At 38.5% G+C, this 25,936-nt stretch overlaps 1 protein-coding gene across 1 annotated transcript; it reads left to right on the plus strand.

Moving 5' to 3' along the window:
* The first annotated feature begins 347 nt into the window (after window positions 1–347).
* Window positions 348–25,936, plus strand: ube2na (ubiquitin-conjugating enzyme E2Na). Its single transcript, XM_057836608.1, has 4 exons — window positions 348–500; window positions 14,664–14,910; window positions 15,265–15,405; window positions 24,717–25,936. Exons 1-4 carry the CDS (start codon window positions 471–473, stop codon window positions 24,752–24,754), a joined length of 456 nt encoding a protein of 151 aa, XP_057692591.1. The 5' UTR covers window positions 348–470; the 3' UTR covers window positions 24,755–25,936.

Here is a 25,936-nt window from a genome sequence, read left to right on the forward strand (position 1 = left end):
GTACCATATTCAATGGATGACGATCTTGGAAAAAAGTATTGCCGAAGCAGTCTGATAATTTTATTGCTGACACTGCGTTTCGGGGTCATCAACATGTTGTGCCCCCCCTGCCCCAAAAGTCAAACTCCGCCTATGGTTATATGTTACAATATTACCAATAAATTTATATTGTTTTAATAATTGAGTTTTATTTTTGTTTCATATTGCACGGAATATACAACGCTGTAAGATTAGTCACCAATTTGTAAGGGATACGTCACTATTTGTAAGAATGCCAACGACCTCGGGTTGACAGGTATGGGATTGTTATCGTTCAACGTGCCTGGTTTGGCGCGTCCAACAGATGGTTTGCTGCAAGTGCTTCCATCTCTGGTCATGTGACGTCGAGAACCCGGAAGTCGTAGGTGTGTGCGTGTGCTGTCAGCGAGAGAGGAGGCACTGACTGAGCTAAAGCTCGCATTTAAGACAAGATGGCAGGACTGCCCCGCAGGATTATAAAGGTAACCACCAAGATGAACCAGGAAAACTTTTATCTTGTGGTTTTAACTTAACATTTTTGGCCGATTCGTCCAAAATACCGACTATGGGATTTTCGTGCTAACGGTAGCATCCACCACGACACCGTTAGTTGTCTGAAGTGACTTCCGTTTTCTTTCCTGGCGGATAGCGCTCAAAAGTTTGGGTTGAAACATCAACACCAGCGCTTGTCGTGTTACCGATTTGAATAGTTAGAACCATATTCAAGAATGAGTACTCGTTTGTTTCTTTTAATAGATCGCTGCAGGGACTGACTTGCTAAGCAGGCTAACTAAGCTAACCATGCTAAGCAAGTCTTTCCTCGTTGTGTACAGTATTTCAAATTTTAGACAACGCGGAAAACCAAGTGAGTTTCTCATTACATAGCAGTTATCTTTAAGTTATAAAGCATGTGTTAAGAAGTGTGTCTATGTAATGCAGAATATTTTATCGTGCGGCCTTTTCGCAGAATTTTACGGATTGAATGCAATTCTCGCTGAATCGATGGCTTCCAGCTTGTCATGATGATATACTTTAGAATAAAACTTGTTAGATGAAACATTGGACATTTTGTTGATTTTATTTTCTGCGAGGCCTCTTAAAGACGTGTACACTAATAGCAAGGGAACATATTGGGTTTCAAGGGATTTGACGGCGAATTTGAAATTTCAATAGGCAAGGCAAGGCAAATTTATTTAAAAAGCACAATTCAACACAAGACAATTCAAAGTGCTTTACATTACATGATCATAAAAATCACATTAAAATCAATAGAACGTAACAAAAAAAAAAAAAAAGAATCAAAATAGGAAATAAAATTCTACATAAAAATCTCATTTAATCACGAATAGAATGAAAAAATAAAAAAACAAATACTACTACTACTGCTAATATTTGAAATCAGCAATGGAGATAAGAATGGAAAGCAAATAGAATGAAATATAGAGACAGTTATGGATATGCAGTTCTAAACGAAAGCGTTTTTAGCCCTGATTTAAAGGAGCTAACAGTTTGAGCATACTCAAGACCTTCAGGTAATTTGTTCCAGAGGTGAGGAGCATAATAACGAAATGCTGCCTCACCCTGCTTGGTTCTTGTTCTTGGAACATACAGAAGACCGGTTCCAGACGACCTTAGGGCTCTAGATGTTTCATTGGAACCTAACAAATCAAGCATGCATTTTGGTCCAAGGCCATTTAGTGTTTTGTAGATGAGCAGTAGTATTTTATAGTCTATCCTTTGACTCACTAGAAGCCAGTGTAATGATTTCAAAACCGGTGTAATGTGGTCCAGTTTCCTTGTATTTGTGAGGACTCTGGCTGCAGCATTCTGTACTAGCTGCATCTTCCTGACTGATTTTTTTTTATCAAGACCTGTAAATATCCCGTTGCAATAGTCCAATCTGCTGAACATGAATGAATGCATACATAAGTTTTTCCATGTCTTGTTGAGTCAGAAGCCCCTTAATTCTGGCTATATTTTTTAGGTGGTAATAAGCAGATTTATTGACAGACTTTAGATGGCTATAAAATTTTAGGTCTGAGTCAATAATTATGCCAATGTTTCTGGCTTGATTTGTAGCTGTAAGTGACATTGTGCTAAGGTGCCTGTTATCTTTGACCTTTCCTTTTTTGGGCCAAAAATGATCACTTCTGTCTTCTCCACATTTAACTGGAGAAAATTATGGCACATCCATTCATTGATTTGATGAATGCATTTACTCAGGGAGACTAAGGGACTATAATCATGTGGGGACACAGAAATGTAGAGTTGTGTGTCATCTGCATAGGTGTGATAGGAGATGTCATACTGTTCCATAATCTGAGCTAGGGGAAGCATATAGATGTCAAATAAGAGTGGTCCAAGAAATGACCCTTGAGGGACTCCACATATCGTTCTGACTGATATAGATGATTTACACCCCTAAATCCTTATCAAAGGTGGATATTATGATTTTAAAACTGCTGTGCTTTCCTTTTTATTTTTTTGTGAGCTGTGAGAACTTCATTAATGGAAAATAGATCTTGTTTTTATTAACAATGTTTGTGCCTACTTCTTTTCCTCATCATGAATGAGATTTTCCTATTTCATAGGTATATATGGTAGTTGTGTACACTAAAATGTAATTTCGGTTCAGTGTTTTGAAGTGCTTGGTTTAGGTTTTTGTTTTCGGTTCAAAATAGGCAGGGAAAAAATACTTGAAATGTTTTTAATCTTAAAAATGTAAACAATAGAACTTGTGTTAAAAAAATGAACTCCTTTCGGTGGTATTTCAAATAAATTACTCTTGAGTTCATAAAATTAAAATATGAATAAAAAATTGAAACAGATAATCTTAATTATGAATAAACAAGCAAAGTTGTAGGCTTTGAACTAGAGGCGTGCGAAATTTCCAATTCTTAGATTACTCTCAATTCGGCCTTGGAAGATTCAAGAACGATTCACAAACATCCAAATTCCGATTATTGACCTATACCAGGTACAGTGAAAATAAAACGCAGTCAGCGCGGTCTTCGGCACTCAATGAGGAACGGACTGAGAGTAAATATGTTCAACTCATGACGCTAGATTAGAAAAAACAAAAAACAGTAATACCTGACTGCGGGCCGTCAGCCGCTACAAACAGAGCCCAGTTGCTAGCTGCTACAAACATACAGCAACATACAGCTATGGTAGATATCACATATATCTAGAACTAGATGTGAAATGACAGACGACGGCCGTGTTAGAACATGGACCAACAACTCTATTCGAAATGACAGACTTGCCCGCGCTAGTATACAGGCGCCATCTTAAAGCAGTAGACTTTTTTAGAAGGCTTTGTTATAGCGAACCTAATTGCTTTTTATCTAAAATACCCCTAAATCGGCAAAATCTTGACTTGAATCTGTCTTTAAATGATTAAACAGTTTTAAAACTTTCACATGTCGAAAGTAGACGGAAGGGAAATTATGGAATAAAGGGAGCAATTTTAACAACTTTAACAGTTGATTAACAACATTAAATGAATTGAATATTAGTTTAAAGCTGCTGATACAGAATGGGGACTTGAGTATTTTACTTACTGTTTTTAACTGTTAACTTGATACTAAAATAGTTGTTTGGGTTAGCCTGAGAGGATTTTTGAACAATTTTGGGACTAATGTACAAAACATTAAAAGAAGGGCTGTCAAACGATTAAAATTTTTAATCGAGTTAATCACAGCTTAAAAATTAATTAATCGTTATAAATCACAATTCAAACCATCTCTAAAATATGCCATATTTTTCTGTAAATTATTGTTGCAATGGAAGAATAAGACACAAGACGGACATAAACATTCAACATCATGTACATAAGTACTGTATTTGTTTATTAAAACAATAAATCCACAAGATGGCATTAACATTATTTATTCTTTCTGTTAAAGGGATCCACATATAGAAAGACTTGTTGTTCTTAAAAGATAAATTTGAGTACAGGTTATAGTAATTTTATATTAAAACCCCTCTTAATATTTTCATTTTAATAAAATTGGTAAAATTTTCAATCAAAAAATAAACTGATAGCTCACCATTCTTGACGTCGCTGAGCGGAACGTCACATGGCCTCCCTGCCGTTCTTCCACAGAGTCTTTAACTACGTAAGGTAGTGATTGAAATACACCACAAGGTGTCAGTGGCGAGTTTTAAATTAGAGATCTAGCCAAGGCAAAGTCTGAGTACGTTTTATGCGTATTTTGCATAGCTATTTTGATTGGGAATGCCAGTTCTCTTTGCATTGAGCCCTTTTTGTGAACATTATTTTTTTTGAGCGATAGGAATATTATTTTTGTTGTGCTTTCACTAAATGATACTGTAGCCACTTAACTGTTCCGTCCAAATGCATGATGGGAGGTTGGGCAACCATGACTGTCAGTTGTGGCTGCAAATGGTATACAGTATGTTCTGCGTTGTTCAATTAAGCGTATTAAGAAAAAGATCGTCATTCTTCCCCACTTTGTGCGCCACAATAGTTACTGTATGTTTGTTGTGAAAGAGTTGCCAATGTCTATGCCAATAAAAGGCGCGGTCTAATGAACGCCTGTGTCCACTCGCATTTCTTTGCCTTTTCGCTCTCAATGTGCTAAAACGGCGTCATTGTAAACTGTTTGAAGCAACGCATGAACGGGTCAATCCGTGCATGCGTTAATTACGTCAAATATTTTAACGTGATTAATTAAAAAAATAAATTGCCTCCCGTTAACGCGCTAAATTTGACAGCTCTAATTAAAAGTAATAATTACTTTAGTATAGGGCTGTCAAACGATTAAAATTTTTAATCGAGTTAATTACAGCTTAAAAATTAATTAATCGTAATTAATCGCAATTAATCGCAATTCAAACCATCTATAAAATATGCCATATTCTTCTGTAAATTATATATATTAAATTATATATATATATTCTGTAAAATAAATTGTCGGAATGGAAAGATAAGACACAAGATGGATATATATACATTCAACATACGGTACATAAGGACTGTAGTGGGCATTTCACTCTACTGTCATTTAAATCTGTCTATGCTGTCTTCACTCCGAAGCGTCTACTTTTTCCAAAGCTAGACAGCTAGTGAACAACGCCTTAATAATCAGACTTCTTCCTTTTTCATCTGATTTATTAATAAAATGGCCTCAAACCATTGTCCTCTTTAGACCGTCGTAAAACTACCAAAAAAAAAAGTACACAAGCATTGCATTAGCAACAACGTTAGCTTAGCACGCTATACAGGTTTACTAAACATAAACAAAAAGCTTCTCATACAAAAAATATAACATTTCGCTTACTAACATAATATGTACATTCTTTACAACAACCATACTTACGGACAAATCTTGTCCAAGGATCATATAAGCACAACATTACAACGTAGGCCTCAGCCCGAGACGTCGTGCAGCCATATTGAACTGGCAAGAAAACAATAAATCATGTCGTAATCGAATCGTTAGGTGTCCAAAGATTCTCACCTCTACTTTGAACCCTTCGAAGCAACAACCTGAACATGACAAATTTAATGATGTTCTTCAGAAAGATATCTGGTGGCAATGACAATATCTAGCTGAATTTCTTACATGTAGATTCAACATTCATTGTCTGATTGTGCTGTTTTAAGGGGGTTAACATATCCGTGCAGCAATTGTCAACATAACTATGGATTGCTCCACTTGCCTTTGACCATAAGGAAGTTTAGCATGGAAGCCAAAAAAGTGATCAACAGCACTGGCATTGGCGATAGCCTCTCAAGCCGGCTGTGACCCGGGTGCTGCACTGCCAGCCGCTCAAGGCAGCCTCGCCCAACAGTAGTGAAGTAAGATGGTCTTTTAGCTCAAGCTTCTCACTTGCATTTGTCATGGCTGTAATTAGCAGGACTCAAAGGCTGTACAATCTAAACTACCTAATCAGAACCCTGAGTGTCCGACACTAAAGGCGTCCGTGCAGAAACTCACACAGGGCTCCGGTTCCACTCATTCTAATAATACATTTTCCGAGGATTTAAAAAAATGCATAAAACCGAAATGGTGTGCAAGTAAACCGAACCGAACATGCAAAACCGAAACTGTTTAATACATCCGCGTGAACCGTTACACCCTTAGTATATGGTATAAAACTGACATATTTTTAATTGCCCACGTTTTACTGGTTTGAGTCATAGTTATATGGGTTGCAGTTACAACTCCAATTTGACTTCTCTGCTGCACTTTTGATTAAAAAAAAGATTTTAAGTGCACATTACTTCACCCTGTAAGCCATTGGTGAAGTCTAAAATATGATATTCACCCATTTGAGGGTTTACCTGTGTTAGGCATTCAATTACCGTAATTTCCCGAATATAAGGCGCACCCGTGTATAATGCGCACCCCAAATTTACTTGTAAAATTTGGGGAAAATTATTGTACCCGTTTATAACGCGCACCCTAATTTTAGCACCAATAAATAGAAGAATACAAGAAAACAGAGCTCGTGTACTGATACAGAGATGTCATTTTACTGACTGGTGAAACACAGCACAAGCATAGCACATTGGTAGTTCAAAACATTACCGTAAACTAACAATATTTACGGTAATAATATGATTTGACAACTTCTCCAACTTACCAGAATCTAGGAGAAAACAAAACGGATGTGACTTTTCTTTTAAAGGCTGCTGTATAACTTGCTCGTTTCCTCATGATGAATAAATGTTTCTTCCATGGATTGATACGGTAAAACTACTGAACTAATGTTATTTGGGTTTGAGTTTCCCGAGGGACCGATATAATTGACGGACACAGGAAGTGTGTGTCCTTACATTTGTTATGCTCCGAATTGTGGAGCTGCAATAAACGTCGACTCAAATGAGTTCAAGAAACTAAATTCTGTGCTTTATGAAGAGTGAAAAAAGCAGAATTTAACACAGACGAAATCATTCGGCCGATTAGTGTGAAGCATTACCGAAACAAAATGGTGACGTCACGTACCGTAATGGTCGGCAACGGGTCGCCGCATGCGTTTCTTCAACACAACGTGGCCGGGTCAGTTAAAAAAAATCGGTTTATATATATATATGTAATACATATATATTTCTGTCTCCATCCATGTACCCGTTTATAATGTGCACCATGAGTTTACAAGTTGATTTTGGGGAAAAAAAGTGCGCGTTATATTCGGGAAATTACGGTACCTGGCAAAAATTAATCAAACATTACAGTATACAGTATAATGGTTGTTAATTATTGTGTTTCTTGATTGTGTGTACCAGTGGTGGTATCACTTGAATTTGTACATAACCTGGAATGCTATCACTAATCTCTGATTAACCACAGCTGTAAAGCCATTACACTAGATGTAAAACAGATAACAAACAACCAAAGAAAGACTTGGGGATGTCTTTTTGTGCTGCATGACAAAGTGTTGTCGCCTGCTGTTCTTGACCTCAAAAAGAGATCATTGCAGTAAACATTTAAACAAAAATATTTCTTCACACTAAAAATGTGGTAAAATGAAAACCAGAAAATAAGGTGATGACTGTAGATGCCCTCTTGCCCTGTGTGATGTAACTATATGCCATTGCAGTGATTAGTTTATTGCACACTTGGTACTTAAAATCTTAATTACAGTAAATTCAGTAGCTCCTTGAGTTAGGTATATGGCAAATTTACAGTTTTCCAAGTTATGCGCTGCTTGGTTTGTGTCATTATTTGTTTATATTCAATTTTTTGGTTTATTTTCCTTTGTTTACAAGGCAAAATTTAAAGGGCAGCTGAAGAGCTTTTCGGATGAGCGTTTTACATGGTTAAATTGGCCTGACTTCATCATTCGCTATTTCAACTCACATTACCAAAACATTTTTTTAATTGACCGTGTAGTTTTTGAGTTACTGCCATAGCAACACCTTAGCAACGAGGGAGGCGCCTCGCTGCCAGCTGCTACCTGATGACGTCATTTCCCCAAGACCTCGCCAGAACTCCCATACAAAAGTATGGCACCACACTATCCTCGCCACATGTTGCAAACATTTTCTGGGTTTTACTTGCGAGATTCGTCATGCCATCTGATTGTGTAGCGATGAATTGCTCACAGGAAGGCACGCGATTTTTCTGAATGGCCCAAAATACCTTTTTCTGCAAGGATTTGGACGTCTTTTATGAGAGTAAAGCGAAAGAACTTCTCCCCGCCACCTCGGTAGCCTCTTTGTTTACAAGATTTCAGTGACAATTTTATGGTGCTCTCCTGCGCTGGGAAGTGGACCCCAAAACAGACAAAGAGAATAACTGTGCTAGTATGCAACATTTATAGAATTTTGCATGAGGCTCGGAGCGCCGCACATGCACGCAGAGTCTTAGCTGTCAAAAGTTGACAGGCGGTCAATCAGGCGACGGTACAGCTCGGGATCAGGCACGGGGATTTCTGGGATGGAACAAGAAGTCAAATTAGCCAGAGGCCAGATGACCAGTATACTTGATTAACTAATACTTGATATTAGAGCTGCAACGATTAATCGATTAACTCGAGTATTCGATTAGAAAAAAATATTCGAATTAAATTCTGTTGCTTCGAGTATTCGTTTAATTAAAGTGGCGTTGTAATGGTTAATTTTGAAAGTGTTTGCATTTAGTTTTATTGATTAGGGAGGATACACTGCCCTCTGGTCTGCCTCTTTTCACATGGCTGAATGCAACTGCTCCCTGTTAAGACCAACATAAGTTTTTGTTTGAGCTAATGTTTTTTAATGCATTCATAATTTAGTTCATAGGTACAGTGCCTTGCAAAAGTATTCGTCCCCCTTGAACCTTGCAACCTTTCGCCACATTTCAGGCTTCAAAGATAAAGATATAAAATTTTAATTTTTTGTCAAGAATCAACAAGTTGGACACAATCGTGAAGTGGAACAAAATTTATTGGATAATTTAAACTTTTTTAACAAATAAAAAACTGAGAAGTGGGGCGTGCAATATTATTCGGCCCCCTTGCGTTAATACTTTGTAGCGCCACCTTTTGCTCCAATTACAGCTGCAAGTCGCTTGGGGTATGTTTCTATCAGTTTTGCACATCGAGAGACTGACATTCTTGCCCATTCTTCCTTGCAAAACAGCTCGAGCTCAGTGAGGTTGGATGAAGAGTGTTTGTGAACAGCAGTCTTCAGCTCTTTCCACAGATTCTCGATTGGATTCAGGTCTGGACTTTGACTTGGCCATTCTAACACCTGGATACGTTTATTTTTGAACCATTCTATTGTAGATTTGGCTTTATGTTTTGGATCATTGTCCTGTTGGAAGATAAATCTCCGTCCCAGTCTCAGGTCTTGTGCAGATACCAACAGGTTTTCTTCCAGAATGTTCCTGTATTTGGCTGCATCCATCTTCCCGTCAATTTTAACCATCTTCCCTGTCCCTGTTGAAGAAAAGCAGGCCCAAACCATGATGCTGCCACCACCATGTTTGACAGTGGGGATGGTGTGTTCAGGATGATGAGCTGTGTTGCTTTTATGCCAAACATATCGTTTTGCATTGTGGCCAAAAAGTTCAATTTTGGTTTCATCTGACCAGAGCACCTTCTTCCACATGTTCGGTGTGTCTCCCAGGTGGCTTGTGGCAAACTTTAAACGAGACTTTTTATGGATATCTTTGAGAAATGGCTTTCATCTTGCCACTCTTCCATAAAGGCCAGATTTGTGCAGTGTACGACTGATTTTTGTCCTATGGACAGACTCTCCCACCTCAGCTGTAGATCTCTGCAGTTCATCCAGAGTGATCATGGGCCTCTTGGCTGCATCTCTGATCAGTTTTCTCCTTGTTTGAGAAGAAAGTTTGGAAGGACGGCCGGGTCTTGGTAGATTTGCAGTGGTCTGATGCTCCTTCCATTTCAATATGATGGCTTGCACAGTGCTCCTTGAGATGTTTAAAGCTTGGGAAATCTTTTTGTATCCAAATCCGGCTTGAAACTTCTCCACAACAGTATCTTGGACCTGCCTGGTGTGTTCCTTGGTTTTCATAATGCTCTCTGCACTTTAAACAGAACCCTGAGAGTATCACAGAGCAGGTGCATTTATACGGAGACTTGATTACACACAGGTGGATTCTATTTATCATCATCGGTCATTTAGGACAACATTGGATCATTCAGAGATCCTCACTGAACTTCTGGAGTGAGTTTGCTGCACTGAAAGTAAAGGGGCCGAATAATATTGCACGCCCCACTTTTCAGTTTTTTATTTGTTAAAAAAGTTTAAATTATCCAATAAATGTTGTTCCACTTCACGATTGTGTCCCACTTGTTGTTGATTCTTGACAAAAAAAATTAAATTTCATATCTTTATGTTTGAAGCCTGAAATGTGGCGAAAGGTTGCAAGATTCAAGGGGGCCGAATACTTTTGCAAGGCACTATATATCTAGCCGTTTTTTGTGGGAATATGTGTCTGAACCATTTGTTACCATAGAACCATAGAAGGACTTTTTCTATGTAAGTTAGCCAATTGTTCTTTTGTTGTACATAGATCATCATTTAAAAATAAAAATGTATCGTTTGAGGCTCAGCTCAGGTATTTTAATTTTTCATGTTCCTTATCCGATTATTCGAATTAACTACTCCATCGATTAATCGACTACTAAAATATTCGATAGCTGCAGCCCTACTTGATATACTTGATACTTGATTAACTGATCTGGTTTTTGCACTGATTTATAACTGTTGTTATCAAGTATATTTTGCTTTGCACTTTAGCACTGACATGTCTTTATGCTGCTGTTGAATCTTTGTTGTACTTATGTCCAATACCGTGTCAATGTTTATACTTGGTACAAGGGTGTTTATTATGTGGGTTTTGCACTTTATCAACTTAGCTGAATGGATGCTCCAAACAAAGTTTCGTTGTGCTTTTGTAACAATGAGACAATGTGATGTGACAATAAATGTCCTGAATCTGAATCTTTGTACAGGGGCTGGTCACAGCTTAGCACAGCAGTTATGCTTATTGACTATCGGATGTCTCCAAGCTAAGGGGTGGGGGGCGAAAATGTTTCAACTCTTTTAATCCCTTTTACTGATGTCTACTGTTTTCTAGGGCTGTCAAACGATTAAAAATTTTAATCGAGTTAATTACAGCAAAAAAATTATTTAATCGTAATTAATCGCAATTCAAACCATCTCTAAAATATGCCATATTTTTCTGTAAATTATTGTTGGAATGGAAAGACACACGACGGATGTATACATACAACATACTGTACATAAGTACTGTATTTGTTTATTGTAACAATAAATCCACAAATGGCATTAACATTCTTTCTGTTAGTGAGCCAAGGATAGAAAGACTTGTAGTTCTTAAACGATAAATGTTATAGTTACAAGTTATAGTAATTTTATATTAAAACCCCTCTTCATGTTTTCGTTTTAATAAAATTTGTAAAATTTTCAATCAAAAGTAGAGTTAATATAATAATAAGAGGAATACAAATAACAATAATAAAAATAGAGTGACCAAAGTCTAAGTTTTACGTGTATTTTGCATAGCTGTTTTGATATGGAATGCCAGTTCATTTTTCATTTTTGTTTAACTGTGTGTCAGAATAGGGCCTCATTACAATAGACTGAAGTGCTTTTCTTTTTGTGAACATTATTGTTTTGGGGGGAGATAGGAATATTATTTTTGTTGTGCTTTCACTAAACGATACTTACAGTGGAGAGAATTGTATTTGAAACACTGCTGGTGGGTTTTCCCATTGGCAGTGTATCAAATACTTGTTCTCCCCACTGTATGTTTGTTGTGAAGGAGTTGCCAATAAACGCCGCGGTCCAAAGAATGCCTGTGTCCCCTCGCCTCTACTGTATAACATATATTTGTACATATCTTACCCAAAATACAACAAGAGACACATAATTGCCACTAAAAGAAAGAAAACTTACCGAAATATGTGTGGAGTACAAATAGCAATTTGCATTGCATTGTGAACACAGCATAAACGTCTCACAACTACTAATTCTCCCACGTTTAGAAGAAATAACATGAGTATGGAACGGCGCTGCCCCCAAGCGGCCGGTGGCATTCTCTTCACTCTTAATGTCCATAAACGGCCTCATATGATGTAATCTGTTTGAGGCAATATGCGAGATGGTCATTCACCCAAGCGCCAGCAGAGGGCGGCAAAACTCCAGAACAACAAGTGAGCGTTTCAGTGTACTGTCATTTAAATCTGTCTGAGCGGGACATCTGCGTTAATTGCGTCAAATATTTTAACGTGATTAATTTTAAAAAATTAATTAACGCCCGTTAACGCGATACTTTTGACAGCCCTACTGTTTTCATAAAGTATTGTGGTATTTGTGAGCTTTTTCCTCATTAAAAAATAAACATTTTCTGGAGGGTAAGCTGTACTGGCCAGCAACGCAAGCACTTTGCCAATTGTTCTCCGGGGACAGGGGAATAATGCAGATGACCTTGTGCGAGCAAAGCTCGAGCAAAAGTTAAGGTTTAAGAAAAATTGGGTGTGTTTGGGGTCCATCCGAAACAGGTGACCTTTCATTGAATTTCATTTGTCTCCCTTCCTGTTATAGGCATCAGACTGATCAAAATAAGTATGAGACCTCGACAATTTTTGTTTCCATTTCGAGCCGTGTCAGTTAGCCATTCCACTCGATTTGCAACCTTTTACAATGACGTGGAAAGCAAGGCTGTCTCAATACTATGTGCAATAAACATGCTCTTGTTCTGAAGCACCAATCACATCATTTTGAAGATTTTTTTTCGTTCTGCTATTGTCAGAAACATCATCATTGGTACTTTTCTTGAAGTACCGCTATGTCGCTCACTCTTAGTTTCCATCTTATTATTTATTAATGACACTCAAATCTTTCCAAAAACATTATGAGTGGGAGATGGACACTTAAAGAAAGCCTAAAAAGGAATGGAAACATGTATAGACACTTAAAGAAAGCCTAAAAAGGAATGGAAACGTAAGCTGTACAGTACAGGTAGGAGACGAAGCCAGCCCCAGAATGACACTGATGGGAAAAGGTGGGAAGTTTGGAGCCCTTGAGCCTTTGGAGCGTGTGACTTGTCCTGGGAGCCCCTCTTGTCTGTGTTTTCTCTGCAAGGTTTTGTCTGTGGGTTATCTAAAATATTTCAGGAATTTCACTCTGAGCTGCATTCAGGTGAAGCGTGTCAAAAACAAGTACGGCAGCTATTTTGGATATGTCCGTATTCGTTATGATACTTTCTATTATAGTCACCAATATGATGTACATTACAATCATAAAATGTTGTTTCCAGGCTTTTTTTTTTTTTTTTTTTTAAGAATCTGGATTGATTGCTTGAGCATACGCATTTCTTTGTATAGTTTGATGTACAAACCAGAATATTTCAAAGGTTTTGTGTTTTATTGGTAACTTTGGTATGGTTGCTAGCAGAGAGTACAGTAGAGATCCTGATGCAGTGGCTGACGGGTCCGGAAGTAATGGTCTCCTGTGGCATGGAGGCACAGTCTTGATATTTATAGCACTTTTACACAGGCAGTTCTTCCCTCGCCTTTAAAAAAAAAAAAAAAAAAAAAAAAAAAAAAAAAAAACAGTTTCATCTACCTCAGTGAGTGCCCCTCTCTGCGAAACGATGATTACAGAACACCTCAACCCCCAAAAGTTAATGACAAAAGAAAACCTCAGATTAAATAAACAACCCTTTCTCTGAAGTGTTCATACCCCTCTTTAAACCCACTATTGCCACAGAAATGCACACTGTTCCTCCTGAGAAATGTGGCGGAATTTTTTTTTTTTTCTGGATTTGCTTTTCTGCATCTGAAATGTTGAATTTCTGCTAGTGCAATGGAATTTCAAGACTATTAAGATATCCTAGAGAGAAATGTGCCGGTGTCAGTAACCTTGGCCTCAGCGTCAGTTCATGGCTCTTTTGACAGGATAAACACCAAAAACGCACAGCTAAAAGCTCCAAAGGATTGCTTAAAGAACTATACTGAAGTGGCCTCTATGAACCTTGATCTTAATGCTATTGAACATCTGGGAAGAGTGCTGAAACATGCTGTCTGGAGTGTTCTACTAAAATTTTGAGGTGTAGGTGTATAAATCACCAATTATATGATGATGCGATACAATACTTAGGACAACAAATCAGTATTGACTGATATAACAGTCTGCCACAATTCGATTCATTCATTCGTCTTCTATACAAGATGTGCATATATGCACGTATCGTGCATTATAGATTATTATGTTACAACACAGTTACATTTTTAACTAAAGCAATAAATACAAAGCAATTTTGATAATTATGTTCAAACATTTCAGCAACTTTAATGAATCATTCTTTTAAACAAAGTAGTATTTCTAAAAGATGTTGATCAATGTTTTGCGTTTTGATCAACTGATTGGATCGTTGCTAAACCAGTCGATATATCAATCCGTTACTACATTGCGAAGAAGTGGCGCTCATAATTATTTTACTAATAGGTAAGGAAGCACTTCCTAAGCTGATGTTAGTTTTGTGTTCCGCTGTTTTTTGTAGAATGACCATTACAGCCTCATTTTTAAGATCTCACCTTCAATGAGTAATCCCTCTTTACTGCTAAAATGGTGGGACTAAATAGGAAATCATTTTTAAAGATTGTTGTTTTCATGATTTATTTTTTCGATTTGCCAGGAAACTCAACGTTTGTTTGCTGAGCCTGTGCCAGGTATCCAGGCAGAGCCAGACGAAAGCAACGCTCGCTATTTTCACGTGGTCATTTCTGGACCCCAGGACTCACCTTTTGAGGGGGGTACATTTAAACTAGAACTCTTTTTACCGGAGGAATACCCGATGGCAGCACCAAAAGTCCGCTTCATGACTAAAATATATCATCCTAATGTAGACAAGCTGGGAAGAATATGTCTAGACATTCTCAAAGGTAAGTCACAGTTAACCTTTTTTGTATTCACGGTTCTGTCGTATTTTCGTACTTTAGTTTACAAAATAAAGCTTGTTACTGTGGGAAATCCTGCTGACAGTTTGGTCTGTGATAGATTTGTCAGTCTAATCTGCCTTTCAATTTGCCAAAGGCCTTTAGAATGACACTTCCCTGAGGTCAAGACTTGGACAGGTGTCTCCTTAGTGCTACTTGTACTATACACCACACACCTGTTGCTGCCCTTAATAGCAACTTGCGCCATATTGTTCGTCTGCCATCCCGGGTGTTGATTTTCATTGTCTTAGCCTTCCCCGTTTTGAGTACCACTCCCCACACTTTCTTTTTCCCCCCCAGATAAATGGTCACCAGCTCTGCAAATTCGCACAGTGTTGCTGTCAATCCAGGCCTTACTTAGTGCGCCAAACCCTGATGATCCCTTAGCAAATGATGTTGCCGAGAAGTGGAAGACCAATGAAGCTGACGCTATAGAGACTGGTAAGACATGGAAGTTTTAAATATAAATGTTGATGCTGGAATCCTTCCGGGTATTGTATTTATATAATTTTGTTATTTTCCCGCAATTTTATTTAACCTGTGTGCATTGTGCCATGTCTTGGCCAAGTCAGAGCCAGATCTGGCCTTTCCACAGATAATGACTGGATTTTGCAGTCTTCATAATGTCAACTATGCAGTGTTTTAATTTCTAATGTTGTTTCAGTATGGTACGGGTTGTCCCAAAACTTGGGACACTATACAAATTGTTAATAAATAGTGAATGCAGTGATTTTGAAACAGATGACAGATCAAAAGTTCAAACTCTAAACTTAAAATTTGTTGATTTAAAATTACATTGTGTCAACAAATCCCCCAGAAGTTGTCCTTATAACAAACAGCTGAAAGACCAACTATGATTAATTAGATCCATTGGCAACATGACTGAGTATAAAAAGAGCTTCATTATGTTGCAGTGTCTCTTTGAAGCCAAGACAGATCAAGGATCAAGAATTCCCCCAATGTTTAAATTAAAAAAAAAAAGAAGTAGTGGAGCAATATTAGAAAGGTATTTCCCAGTGAAAATTGGCAATAGTTTGAAATTCTCATTATCTACAGTGTATAACATCATCAAGAGATTCAGACAGAAGAGGGGTCTCCAAAGCGGTCCTCAAGGGCCACTGTGGGTCCTGGTTTTTGTTCCAACCGATGGATCCTAGACAGCTTTACCAATATTGTTTCTGCTAAATCAAGCTGCACCTGACTGCAATCAACTGATTACGCTTGTAAGACATCAGATTAGTACAAAGGTGTCATCTTGTTTTGTTTGAATGAAATCCTGCACCGACTGCGGCCCGATGTGCAATAGTTTGGAGACCAATGATCTAGAACAGACATGTCCAAAGTAGAGCTGAAACGAATACTCGAGCAACTCGAGTTTAAAAACTGATCCGAGTAATTTTATTCACCTCGAGTAATCGTTTATTTTGACAGCTCTAACCATCATGTTTTGCTCGGACTACTTTTAATGCCGGACAACGCGCTGATGTCACGTGCGGAGAGGAAGAAGGGTTGTTGCCGCTACAAATGACGCCGACGTTGTTAAATACTAGCCCGCACGATGCTACGTTGGTAGCAGATAGCGTTTGATGCGTCTCATAGAGATCACATGTATGTTGAACTAGATGCCAAATGACAGACTCGGCCGCGTCTGGGCAGCGTTAGTAAACAGCTGCCATCTTAAAGCAGTAGAGCGCTAAGCGCTAATAAAGAGCGCTAAGCACTAATAAATAAGATTCACGTTACTGTCACTACTAGCTCACGTAACGTTAGCCCTGCGGAGGGCTAGGTTTCGATTAATTATGACCACTGTTGATGCGTGGCTTACGTGTCTTAAATACAGGCTTTAACATAACATAGCGTTGTGGAGTGATGAGGGTGTAAAATAAAAACTTAATAATGCTAACTATCAATTTTAGCTCAGTAGTCATTGCTGGATAAAACACCAAGTAGCACAGGTCCCTAATGTGCTCCAATACAGCCTGTATCATACATTTATTTTGAACACTGCAAAAAGTCGAAATCCTATCAGGACTTACAGTTTACACTAACATAACGCTTAACTAGAACTTAAAAATGGCTTGACACAAATAGAAATTCAATTGAAACACGTGGGAAAAAATCCTAACTTTTAAGTGATGTGTGTTATCAAGCGTAACGGCATATTTAGGTGTATATACATATATATATTTCATAAGATCTAAAAGGTTTTTTGAGTGACAGCAGTGAATTAGTCTTTTTTTATTCTAATTCATTTGAGATGCAATTGTTGGCTGTTTTCAACAATATACATCGAAAATAAAGACATTGATTGACTGAAAATGGGTCAAGATTAGATGAAATGTCTTGTTTTCTCATGTACATTTAAACTTTGCTCTTCACCTAAGAATATATTTGTTTTGTCCGATTACTTGATTAATCGATAGAATTTTCAGTCGATTACTCGATTACTAAAATATTCGATAGCTGCAGCCCTAGTCCAAAGTCCGGCCCGGGGGCCAAATGCGGCCTGTGGTCAAATTTCATCCGCCCCCCGGCCTCTGTCATAAAATCAATAATGTCTGGCCCGCATACATACTTAATAAATAGGTCAGCAGTACTGCTACCAGCATATGAAGTAGCTTAATAAATTTGTCAGCAGTACTGCTACCAGCATATGAAGTAGCTTACACACTAAATGCTGCTCCTCATTTACCCACTAAAAGGAAGCAACACTGTAGGCAACATTACCCCATGTCACCCTTTACTTCCAATTTTCCAAAATGACGACAATCAACAAAAAAAAAGTTGACTGCGACGGCTGACGCTCCAAGGATAGGTAGATATTGGACTATTTCTTCGCCAAACTACGCAACAACTGTGCCTGCTTGCGTAAGTGCGTGTGGCATGGGCAGCTCCCACATCTGGAAAGTCCCAGTCCATGCAGAAAGGTATATTCACGTTCTAGAACAATACAGGTAGTCCCTGGGTTACGACGTACCCGACTTACACGATTTCGACTGTACTTCAAACAGTGAACAGTACCTAGTTCTTGCCATGCCTCCTCCCCCAGCAGCGTCGCTGCCATCTTGCAGTTCCTGACGGCGTCAGGTCCCACCCACTGTCATCTCCGGTTCTCATTTGTCTGCCCGAGAAGTGCCCTTTTCGCCTTGGGAGAGTCATGACGCCCACCCCAACCTCCTGTTCTATCCTGGCCGCTGACTATGCGCCTTTTTAGGACTTGCCACTTTCTTGTTCTCATGCTGGTGCTGCCGCTGCTGCTTCTCCCCTGGCGCCGACTTCTCTTGCGAGTCCCGATCCGGTTTTTTGAGTTCGGACCACGGGCTCGCGTTAAGAGAGGCGACCTGCACAGCCATGATATCCTCCCACTCTCGCCTCCCTACTCTTTCCACAGCACCCTTTCTCTCAGCAAAGCAACTCACTCTCGAATGAAGCCCAAAGTTTTATTTTTTAAAGCCCGAATAGTAAGGGTGTCAACAATAATCGATGCGGCGATGCATCCTGATGCGGGGCAGGGACGATTCGATTCGATGCGGGCAACACGCTGAATTGATTCAGCGCATTTTAAAATATATAAATACGTTCAAAAATCTTCCCTGCGCAATTCCGGTGATGCAATGGATTTGGTTTCCCCATTTGTATTGTTATTCTCATGTTTACCTGTAGAGAGAGCTACTTTACTTTCAAAGCAAGCCCGAAGAGGTTAGATCGGGCCTAAAAAATTCCAGCCAACCCGACACGGCCCGCTGGTATTGAAGCCCGACCGGCCAGATCAATTAAATATAGATTTGCATGCCCAAGCCGAGTGATGCGGAGAAAAAAAAAACGCAGCAGCAGCAGCAATTTATTTTCATTTCTTCAAGTTTTCTTACTGTTTAAATAGTCTACATATTTTTTATAAGAGTTATAAAAGCATTTACACAACTAAATAACGCTGGGAAAGTTTAATATAAAAAAACACGGTTTTGCAGACACACAGAGGAGATGATTCGAAAGGATCACATTTGCCTTTGTGTGCATAAATAAAAGTGTCTTTCCTAACAAATTCTCAGTTGGCAGACATAAAACGCAACTTTACTCAATATTTAAATAGTCTACATATTTTTAAGAGATTTATAAAAGCATTTACTCAACAAAATAACGCTGGGAAAGTTTAATATTTAAAAAAAAAAAAACACGGTTTTACAGACACACAGAGAAGATTCGAAAGGATCACATTTGCCTTTGTGTGCATAAATAAAAGTGTCTTTCGTAACGAATTCTCAGTTGGCAGGAAAAAAAACGCAAGTTTACTCAATATTTAAAAGTCTACATATTTTTATGAGAATAATAAAAGCATTCACACAACGAAATAACGGGAGGAGAAGAAGAAGAAAAAGAGGGCTGCGCCACAACCCTCTGCGCATTTTATTTTTTCTTCTTTTTTTTAAAAATAATTTATTAGTCCGGTGCAGCAGCCTGACCCGACCACCGAAACATGAATGCTTAACATTTCGGGTCGGGTCGGGTTCGGGCACAAGATCTAACCTCTATGCAGGGGGGACGAGGAACCCAAATCCGCTTCCTCACCGGAGTAACGTCACAGACAAGCGCAGTTGTAATCGAGAGGGCAGAGAGATAGGACATAACATAACAATGGCTGAAATGGAGAAAGAGGCAGCGAGAAATATTATAGATACCTGTATAAGATAGGCTAGCCCTACATTTTACTTTAGTTCTACATTGCAATTTAGTTGATGTTTTGTTTGTAACTGAACTGATCCCTGGATTGATATTGCGATAAAGATGCTGCTGCACTACAATATTTTCTTTGTCGTTTTCTTTAATATTTACTTGAATATTTTTTTTGATGGGTCGTTGTGACTAAAATACAGTGACTGTTATTACTGATTTTGCACAGGAGTTCAGATGTTGCACCGTGTGAAAGGCTGCTACTGTGTGTAAAAAAAAAATAAATAAAAAAACAGAAAGCCCTGGTCTCATTCAAAGCACCAATTAAATGCTGTGATCTGATTTAAAAAAATATATATATATGAAAGTATACTATTTTCATTTGACTTCAACCAGGAGTGACACAAGAGCCAATAAAAAGTTGTTTAATGTCTGTCCGCTTGTGTTGGCTCATGATTCATGAAAAATATGCTTTGCTTTAGAATTTTAATGCATCCCAGGCTTTAATGCATCGCAATGCATTGCCGAATCGAACCGAATCGAATCGTGACCCTCTGAATCGAATCGAATCGAATCGTGGCCTTCCGAATCGTAATCGAATCGAATCGTGAGGGCAGTGTCGATGCACACCTCTACCGAATAGTCATTCCATATAACGCCATTTAACACAACATACCGCACAGTATTTATTTTTACCTCATCTTATTAATATGACGTACAATGTTTTCTGCCAGTTATTTTGTACTTAGAGGTACTTAAAGGTTTAATTCTGACTAAATTCAGGAAATTCAGGTTACTTTGCCAGCCTGGTAACGGAACTCGTTTGTGACCCGGGGACTACCTGTACTCACATCCAGGTGTCGTCTTTTTAAGAGAAGACATTGCATTTTTCAATATGATATAATACCACATACAGCTTTAATTACAACAACATGGCTGCGTCGCAAAAGGATCCAGGTATTGAAATGGCCAGCCTTCAATCTAGATCTGTCACTAATAGGAAATATTTTGCGCATCATAAAGAGAAGTTTTTGGTCAAGAAGGGCCGAGACAGTTAAACAGAAGATTCTATTGGGCGAGAGTGGGTCAACGTTTCTATTTCTAAACTTAAATTGGTCTCCTCGGTCTTCAGATGTTTGTAGACTGTTTTAAGAAGAAGGGGGGAAATGGCCTTATCCCAACCTTTTTCAGATTTGACCCCATGCAATTTAAAATCAACATATTCCCTCTTAAAATGATACATTTTCAATATAAGGTTTTGACCTGTCATCTATTTTCTACTCTAATAAAATTTTGAAATGTGACACTTCCACATCGGTCCATTCAATCTGCATAGTGTCCCAACTTTTTGGGAATCCGGTTTGAATATCTAGTCAAATTTGTGACCTCTGTATCAAATACTTTTTGAAAAGTGAGTACAAAACTTGACTAGAGGTGTACTTATGTTAAAGGCAAGGGGTGTAACTGTACACTGTTTTTTAAGTGCTCGGTTCGGTAAATTTTCCGTACAAAAAGGCAGGGAAAAGAAAACTTTAAATGCTTTTATTTTTAAACATGTAAGAGAACTTGTGTAAATCAATAAAACTGACCATTTTGGGTGATATTTCAAATAAATTACCGAGTTAATCCAATTAAAACATAAATAATTCTAAAATTATGAATAAACAAACAAAACGTTAAGCTTTAAATCCTTAGCAGCAACAACCTGAACATGAAAAATTTTATCATCCAAGTTTAAAGTTTTTAGCTGGAGAGATTAATTTATACACGTTTTCTCCATAAAGATACTGTATCTGGTTGCTGTGACAGTATGTAGCTAATTTTCTTACATGTAGAGTCAACATTCATTGTCTGATTGTGCTGTTTTAAGTGAGTTAACATATCTGTGCAGCAATTGTCGACATAACTATGGATTTATCCGCTTTCGCTTGTCCATTGGCAAGTTTAACAAGGAAGCCAAAAAGTGTTTAACAACACTGGTACTGGCGATATTTTTTCAAGCCGCCTATCACCGTGCCGCCAGCAGCTCAAGGCGGGCCGGCCCAACAGTCGTAATGTAAGATGGTGTTTTAGTTCAAACTCGTTGCATTTTTCATGCCTATTATTCATAGAACTTTGCAGACTGTAAAGTCTAAAATAGTATTAGACAGATACAATTTTTTGTCCCCGATACCTGGCTGTGCATTATCGGCCGATACCATACCATATATATATATTTTTTTTTTCAAAGAGCTACATACAGTGGGGCAAATAAGTATTTAGTCAACCACTAATTGTGCAAGTTCTCCCACTTGAAAATATTAGAGAAGCCTGTAATTGTCAACATGGGTAAACCTCAACCATGGAAGACAGAATGTGGAAAAAAAAAACAAAAAATCACATTGTTTGATTTTTAAAGAATTTATTTGTAAATCATGGTGGAAAATAAGTATTTGGTCAATACTAAAAGTTCATCTCAATACTTTATTATGTACCCTTTGTTGGCAATAACGGAGGCCAAACGTGTTCTGTAACTCTTCACAAGCTTTTCACACACTGTTGCTGGTACTTTGGCCTATTCCTCCATGCAGATCTCCTCTAGAGCAGTGAAGTTTTGGGGCTGTCGTTGGGCAACACAGACTTTCAACTCCCTCCACAGATTTTCTATGGGGTTGAGATCTGGAGACTGGCTAGGCCACTCCAGGACCTTAAAATGCTTCTTGCGAAGCCACTCCTTTGTTGCCCTGGCTGTGTGTTTGGTATCATTGTCATGCTGAAAGACCCAGCCACGTCTCATCTTCAATGCCCTTGGTGATGGAAGGAGATTTGCACTCAAAATCTCTCGATACATGGCCCCATTCATTCTTTCTTTTACACAGATCAGTCGTCCTGGTCCCTATGCAGAAAAACAGCCCCAAAGCATGATGTGGGTCAGTATTCTTTTTCCTCCAAACACGAGAACCTGTGTTTCTACCAAAAAGTTCTATTTTGGTTTCACCTGACCATAACACATTCTCCCAGTCCTTTTCTGGATCATCCAAATGCTCTCCAGTGAACCACTGATGGGCCTGGACGTGTACTTTCTTCAGCAGGGGGACAAATCTGGGAGTGCAGGATTTGAGTCCCTGGCAGCGCATTGTGTTACTGATAGTAGCCTTTGTTACTGCGGTCCCAGCTCTCTGCAGGTCATTCACTAGGTCCCCCCGTGTGGTTCTGGGATTTTTGCTCACCGTTCTTATCATTTTGACGCCACGGGGTGAAGAGGGAGTTGAAAGTCTGTGTTGCCCAACGACAGCCCCAAAACATTACTGCTCTAGAGGAGATCTGCATGGAGGAATGGGCCAAAATACCAGCAGCAGTTTGTGAAAAGCTTGTGAAGAGTTACAGAAAATGTTTGGCCTCCGTTATTGCCAACAAAGGGTACATAATAAAGTATTTAGATGAACTTTTGGTATTGACCAAATACTTATTTTCCACCATGATTTACAAATAAATTCTTTAAAAATCAATGTGATTTTTTTCCCCCCACATTCTGTCTCTCATGGTTGAGCTTTACCCATGTTGACAATTACAGGCCTCTCTAATATTTTCAAGTGGGAGAACTTGTACAATTAGTGGTTGGCTAAATACTTATTTACCCCACTGTACTTGGATGTGAAATCATTGCTATCATGGTTTTGTCAGGCTGCTGCTTACCTTTGTGAAACAGGAAAAAGACTAATACAAAGTGAATCCGGTACAACTTTTTATTGCATACCTGGTATGGGTGAAAATAGTTGAATAAACCTTTGGCTCTCGAAGGCCAAAATAGTGCTAAATTAGTGAAATTATAACATGTATAAGACTAGGCCAACAGTAAGAAAGTAAAAATACGTTCATAATAATAAACTGAATGAACTGAATAAACTTTTTTTTTAAAACCTCTTAAAGGCCAAACAGTGCAAGTTTCATGAAATTATAAATGATGATAATTGACCACAGCATCCTGTCTCTCTATTAGCCTCCCTCTTTGTGCACCAGCAGGGCGGGGTCAGGCCCAAAATTTCAATTATTTACGTTCAGTTCAGATCGGACTTCTCTTTCGCAAACTTTTTAAAAATAAATATATATTTATATAGGTATACTAAAATAATGTATGGATGGTAAAATAAGGAATACTTACTAACTAAGGAATAAATAATTCGGATAAAACAGAGAAGGCGCTGTGCATGCCTGCGCACGTGATGCCGTGGCCCTGCGGCCCCGCCCTCTTTTTAATCTTCCCCTCTCGCCGTGGCGCCCTCCGCGAGTCCACATCCTGATATTTACTTTTCGGTATGGAGCAGCAAAAAGTGAAAAACTAAAGACAGGGGGAATTGAAAAGGCACAGATAGGAGTGGGGTATGGAAAGGCTTCAAATTGATTGTTGCAGATGCTATACAGAAACCTGTGTGGGCTTCGCTGAATGTAAACTAATGTGGAGCTTTGCTGTCATACAAGAAATATATTTAACAAACTTTCCCAGCGTTATTTCGTAATGATCATAAAAATATATATACAATTTAAACATTGAGAAAACGTTTTTTCTGCCAATTCGAAGAGATTGAAATAAATGTCAAATCCACTATCAGCCTAATAGAACAGATACACAAATATAAAAAATATAATTGTTTATTGAATATACATCTTAGTTTTGTTTAACTTGGAGAATTCGTCTCAAAAGACAGGCTTAATTTGTTATCATTATGCACAGGCATCACCACAAATGTGATCACACAAAACGCAACCAAGCTTTGCATCCCCGCATTTCCTTCTTCTCCTGAGTCCTCACAAATAAAACAAAATTTCCGGGTTGTTTTGGGCTCGCGCATCAAAATCAAACATAAAATTTAATGTTTTTCGGGCTGAGGCCTGCAAATCAAGTTAATTGATCGGGCTCGGGCCGGGTCGGGCTTTAATACCTGCAGACTGGGCCGGGCTGGATTTTTTTGGGCGCGATCTTACCTCTACACACAACACAGAGTGTAGTGAGTGTCAGGAGAAATGCTCTTAAAATTGCAGCTGTGAAAATTGTTTTTGGAAATGTTGGAATTGTTTTGTTTTGACTTTTAATTCTGTTTCCCCAGCCAAGCAATGGACCAGACTTTATGCAGGAAAGCAATGAAGCAAAGACCAGCCCGTCAAGTGAAGACGCACCCGCAAGTCAAGTGTGAACACAAGTCCTCATGTTCTGCCAATACCTCCTTTATTTGCATTTGAAGGACACGGTCATATTAAACACACACATACATACACTTGCTATAAATAAACATGAATATATTGTAAAGGGAAAAACTGCTGGTAATTAGTTGAATGCGTTCTAGTAAAATGACTCGTCTTTGTCCTTATTAACTCACTACTGTTTGGTCAGAGGTTTAGGTCCGCTCACCTGGCTTTCTTTGTACATCAATAGTCTGTCAACTGCTGCTTTTTAAAAGCTTTTCAAGAGGGAAAAACTTGTATCCCACATCTTTTGCTGGGGTTGGGGGAGGATGGGAAAGAGGAATGGGTGAGGAAAGAAGGGCTAGCTGTGGCCAGTATGCTATATTTTTATGTTTATTTTAACTTTGGGTTCCTTTGTCACTGTTAACGAAAAGCCACTAATAACTACTAATAGTTACCGCCTGTAGTGTAGCGTGACACCCACCTGGAGATGCGGTGTTGTTCTGGCCAATCGCTAATTTAACTTGCAGATAATAGGACTGAAAGCCAAACCTGAGCCTTTTACTGTAACTCATTGCATAAATCAACATCACTTTTCAACCACTTCTAGCCAGAACTGTGTTTTGTGCTTGACAGTGCTGTGGGGAGTTTGGGTGGACATCATGGACCTTGACTTAGTTTGAGCCCCCCCCCCCCCCTTTTTTTTTTTTTTTTTTTTTTAATTTTAATTTACAATATCTAGAACTTGTGTATTGTATCTTTTATTAGTACAGCCATGCTAATCTCAATTTTCTTTTTTTAAATAGTGCAGCATCAGCCTAACACGACAGTTAAGAGAGTTGGGTATGACCTTCCTCCCAATGGCATTTCAACCACCAAGCGAGGGTTCCATTTTCTATCACCTTATTTAATAATTCAGGATTGAGATGGTAGATGTGATGCTGGGATGTGGTGCGAGCAGGCTCTTCCAGTCTAAAACTGTATGATTTGACACCTGATGTTTGTTGCCGCAAAGTTAATTGTAAATGTATTATTTTTGATCATCTGGGGAGGAAGGTTTTTCCAGTTCTGAGAATGTTATGGAAAAACGATCATCTGCATAGATTTTCAGTTCTGTAAATAAAGTCAGTTAATAAAAATTTGT

The sequence above is a fragment of the Corythoichthys intestinalis genome, chromosome 5 (assembly GCF_030265065.1).
Source record: "Corythoichthys intestinalis isolate RoL2023-P3 chromosome 5, ASM3026506v1, whole genome shotgun sequence".
Classification (NCBI taxonomy): domain Eukaryota; kingdom Metazoa; phylum Chordata; class Actinopteri; order Syngnathiformes; family Syngnathidae; genus Corythoichthys; species Corythoichthys intestinalis.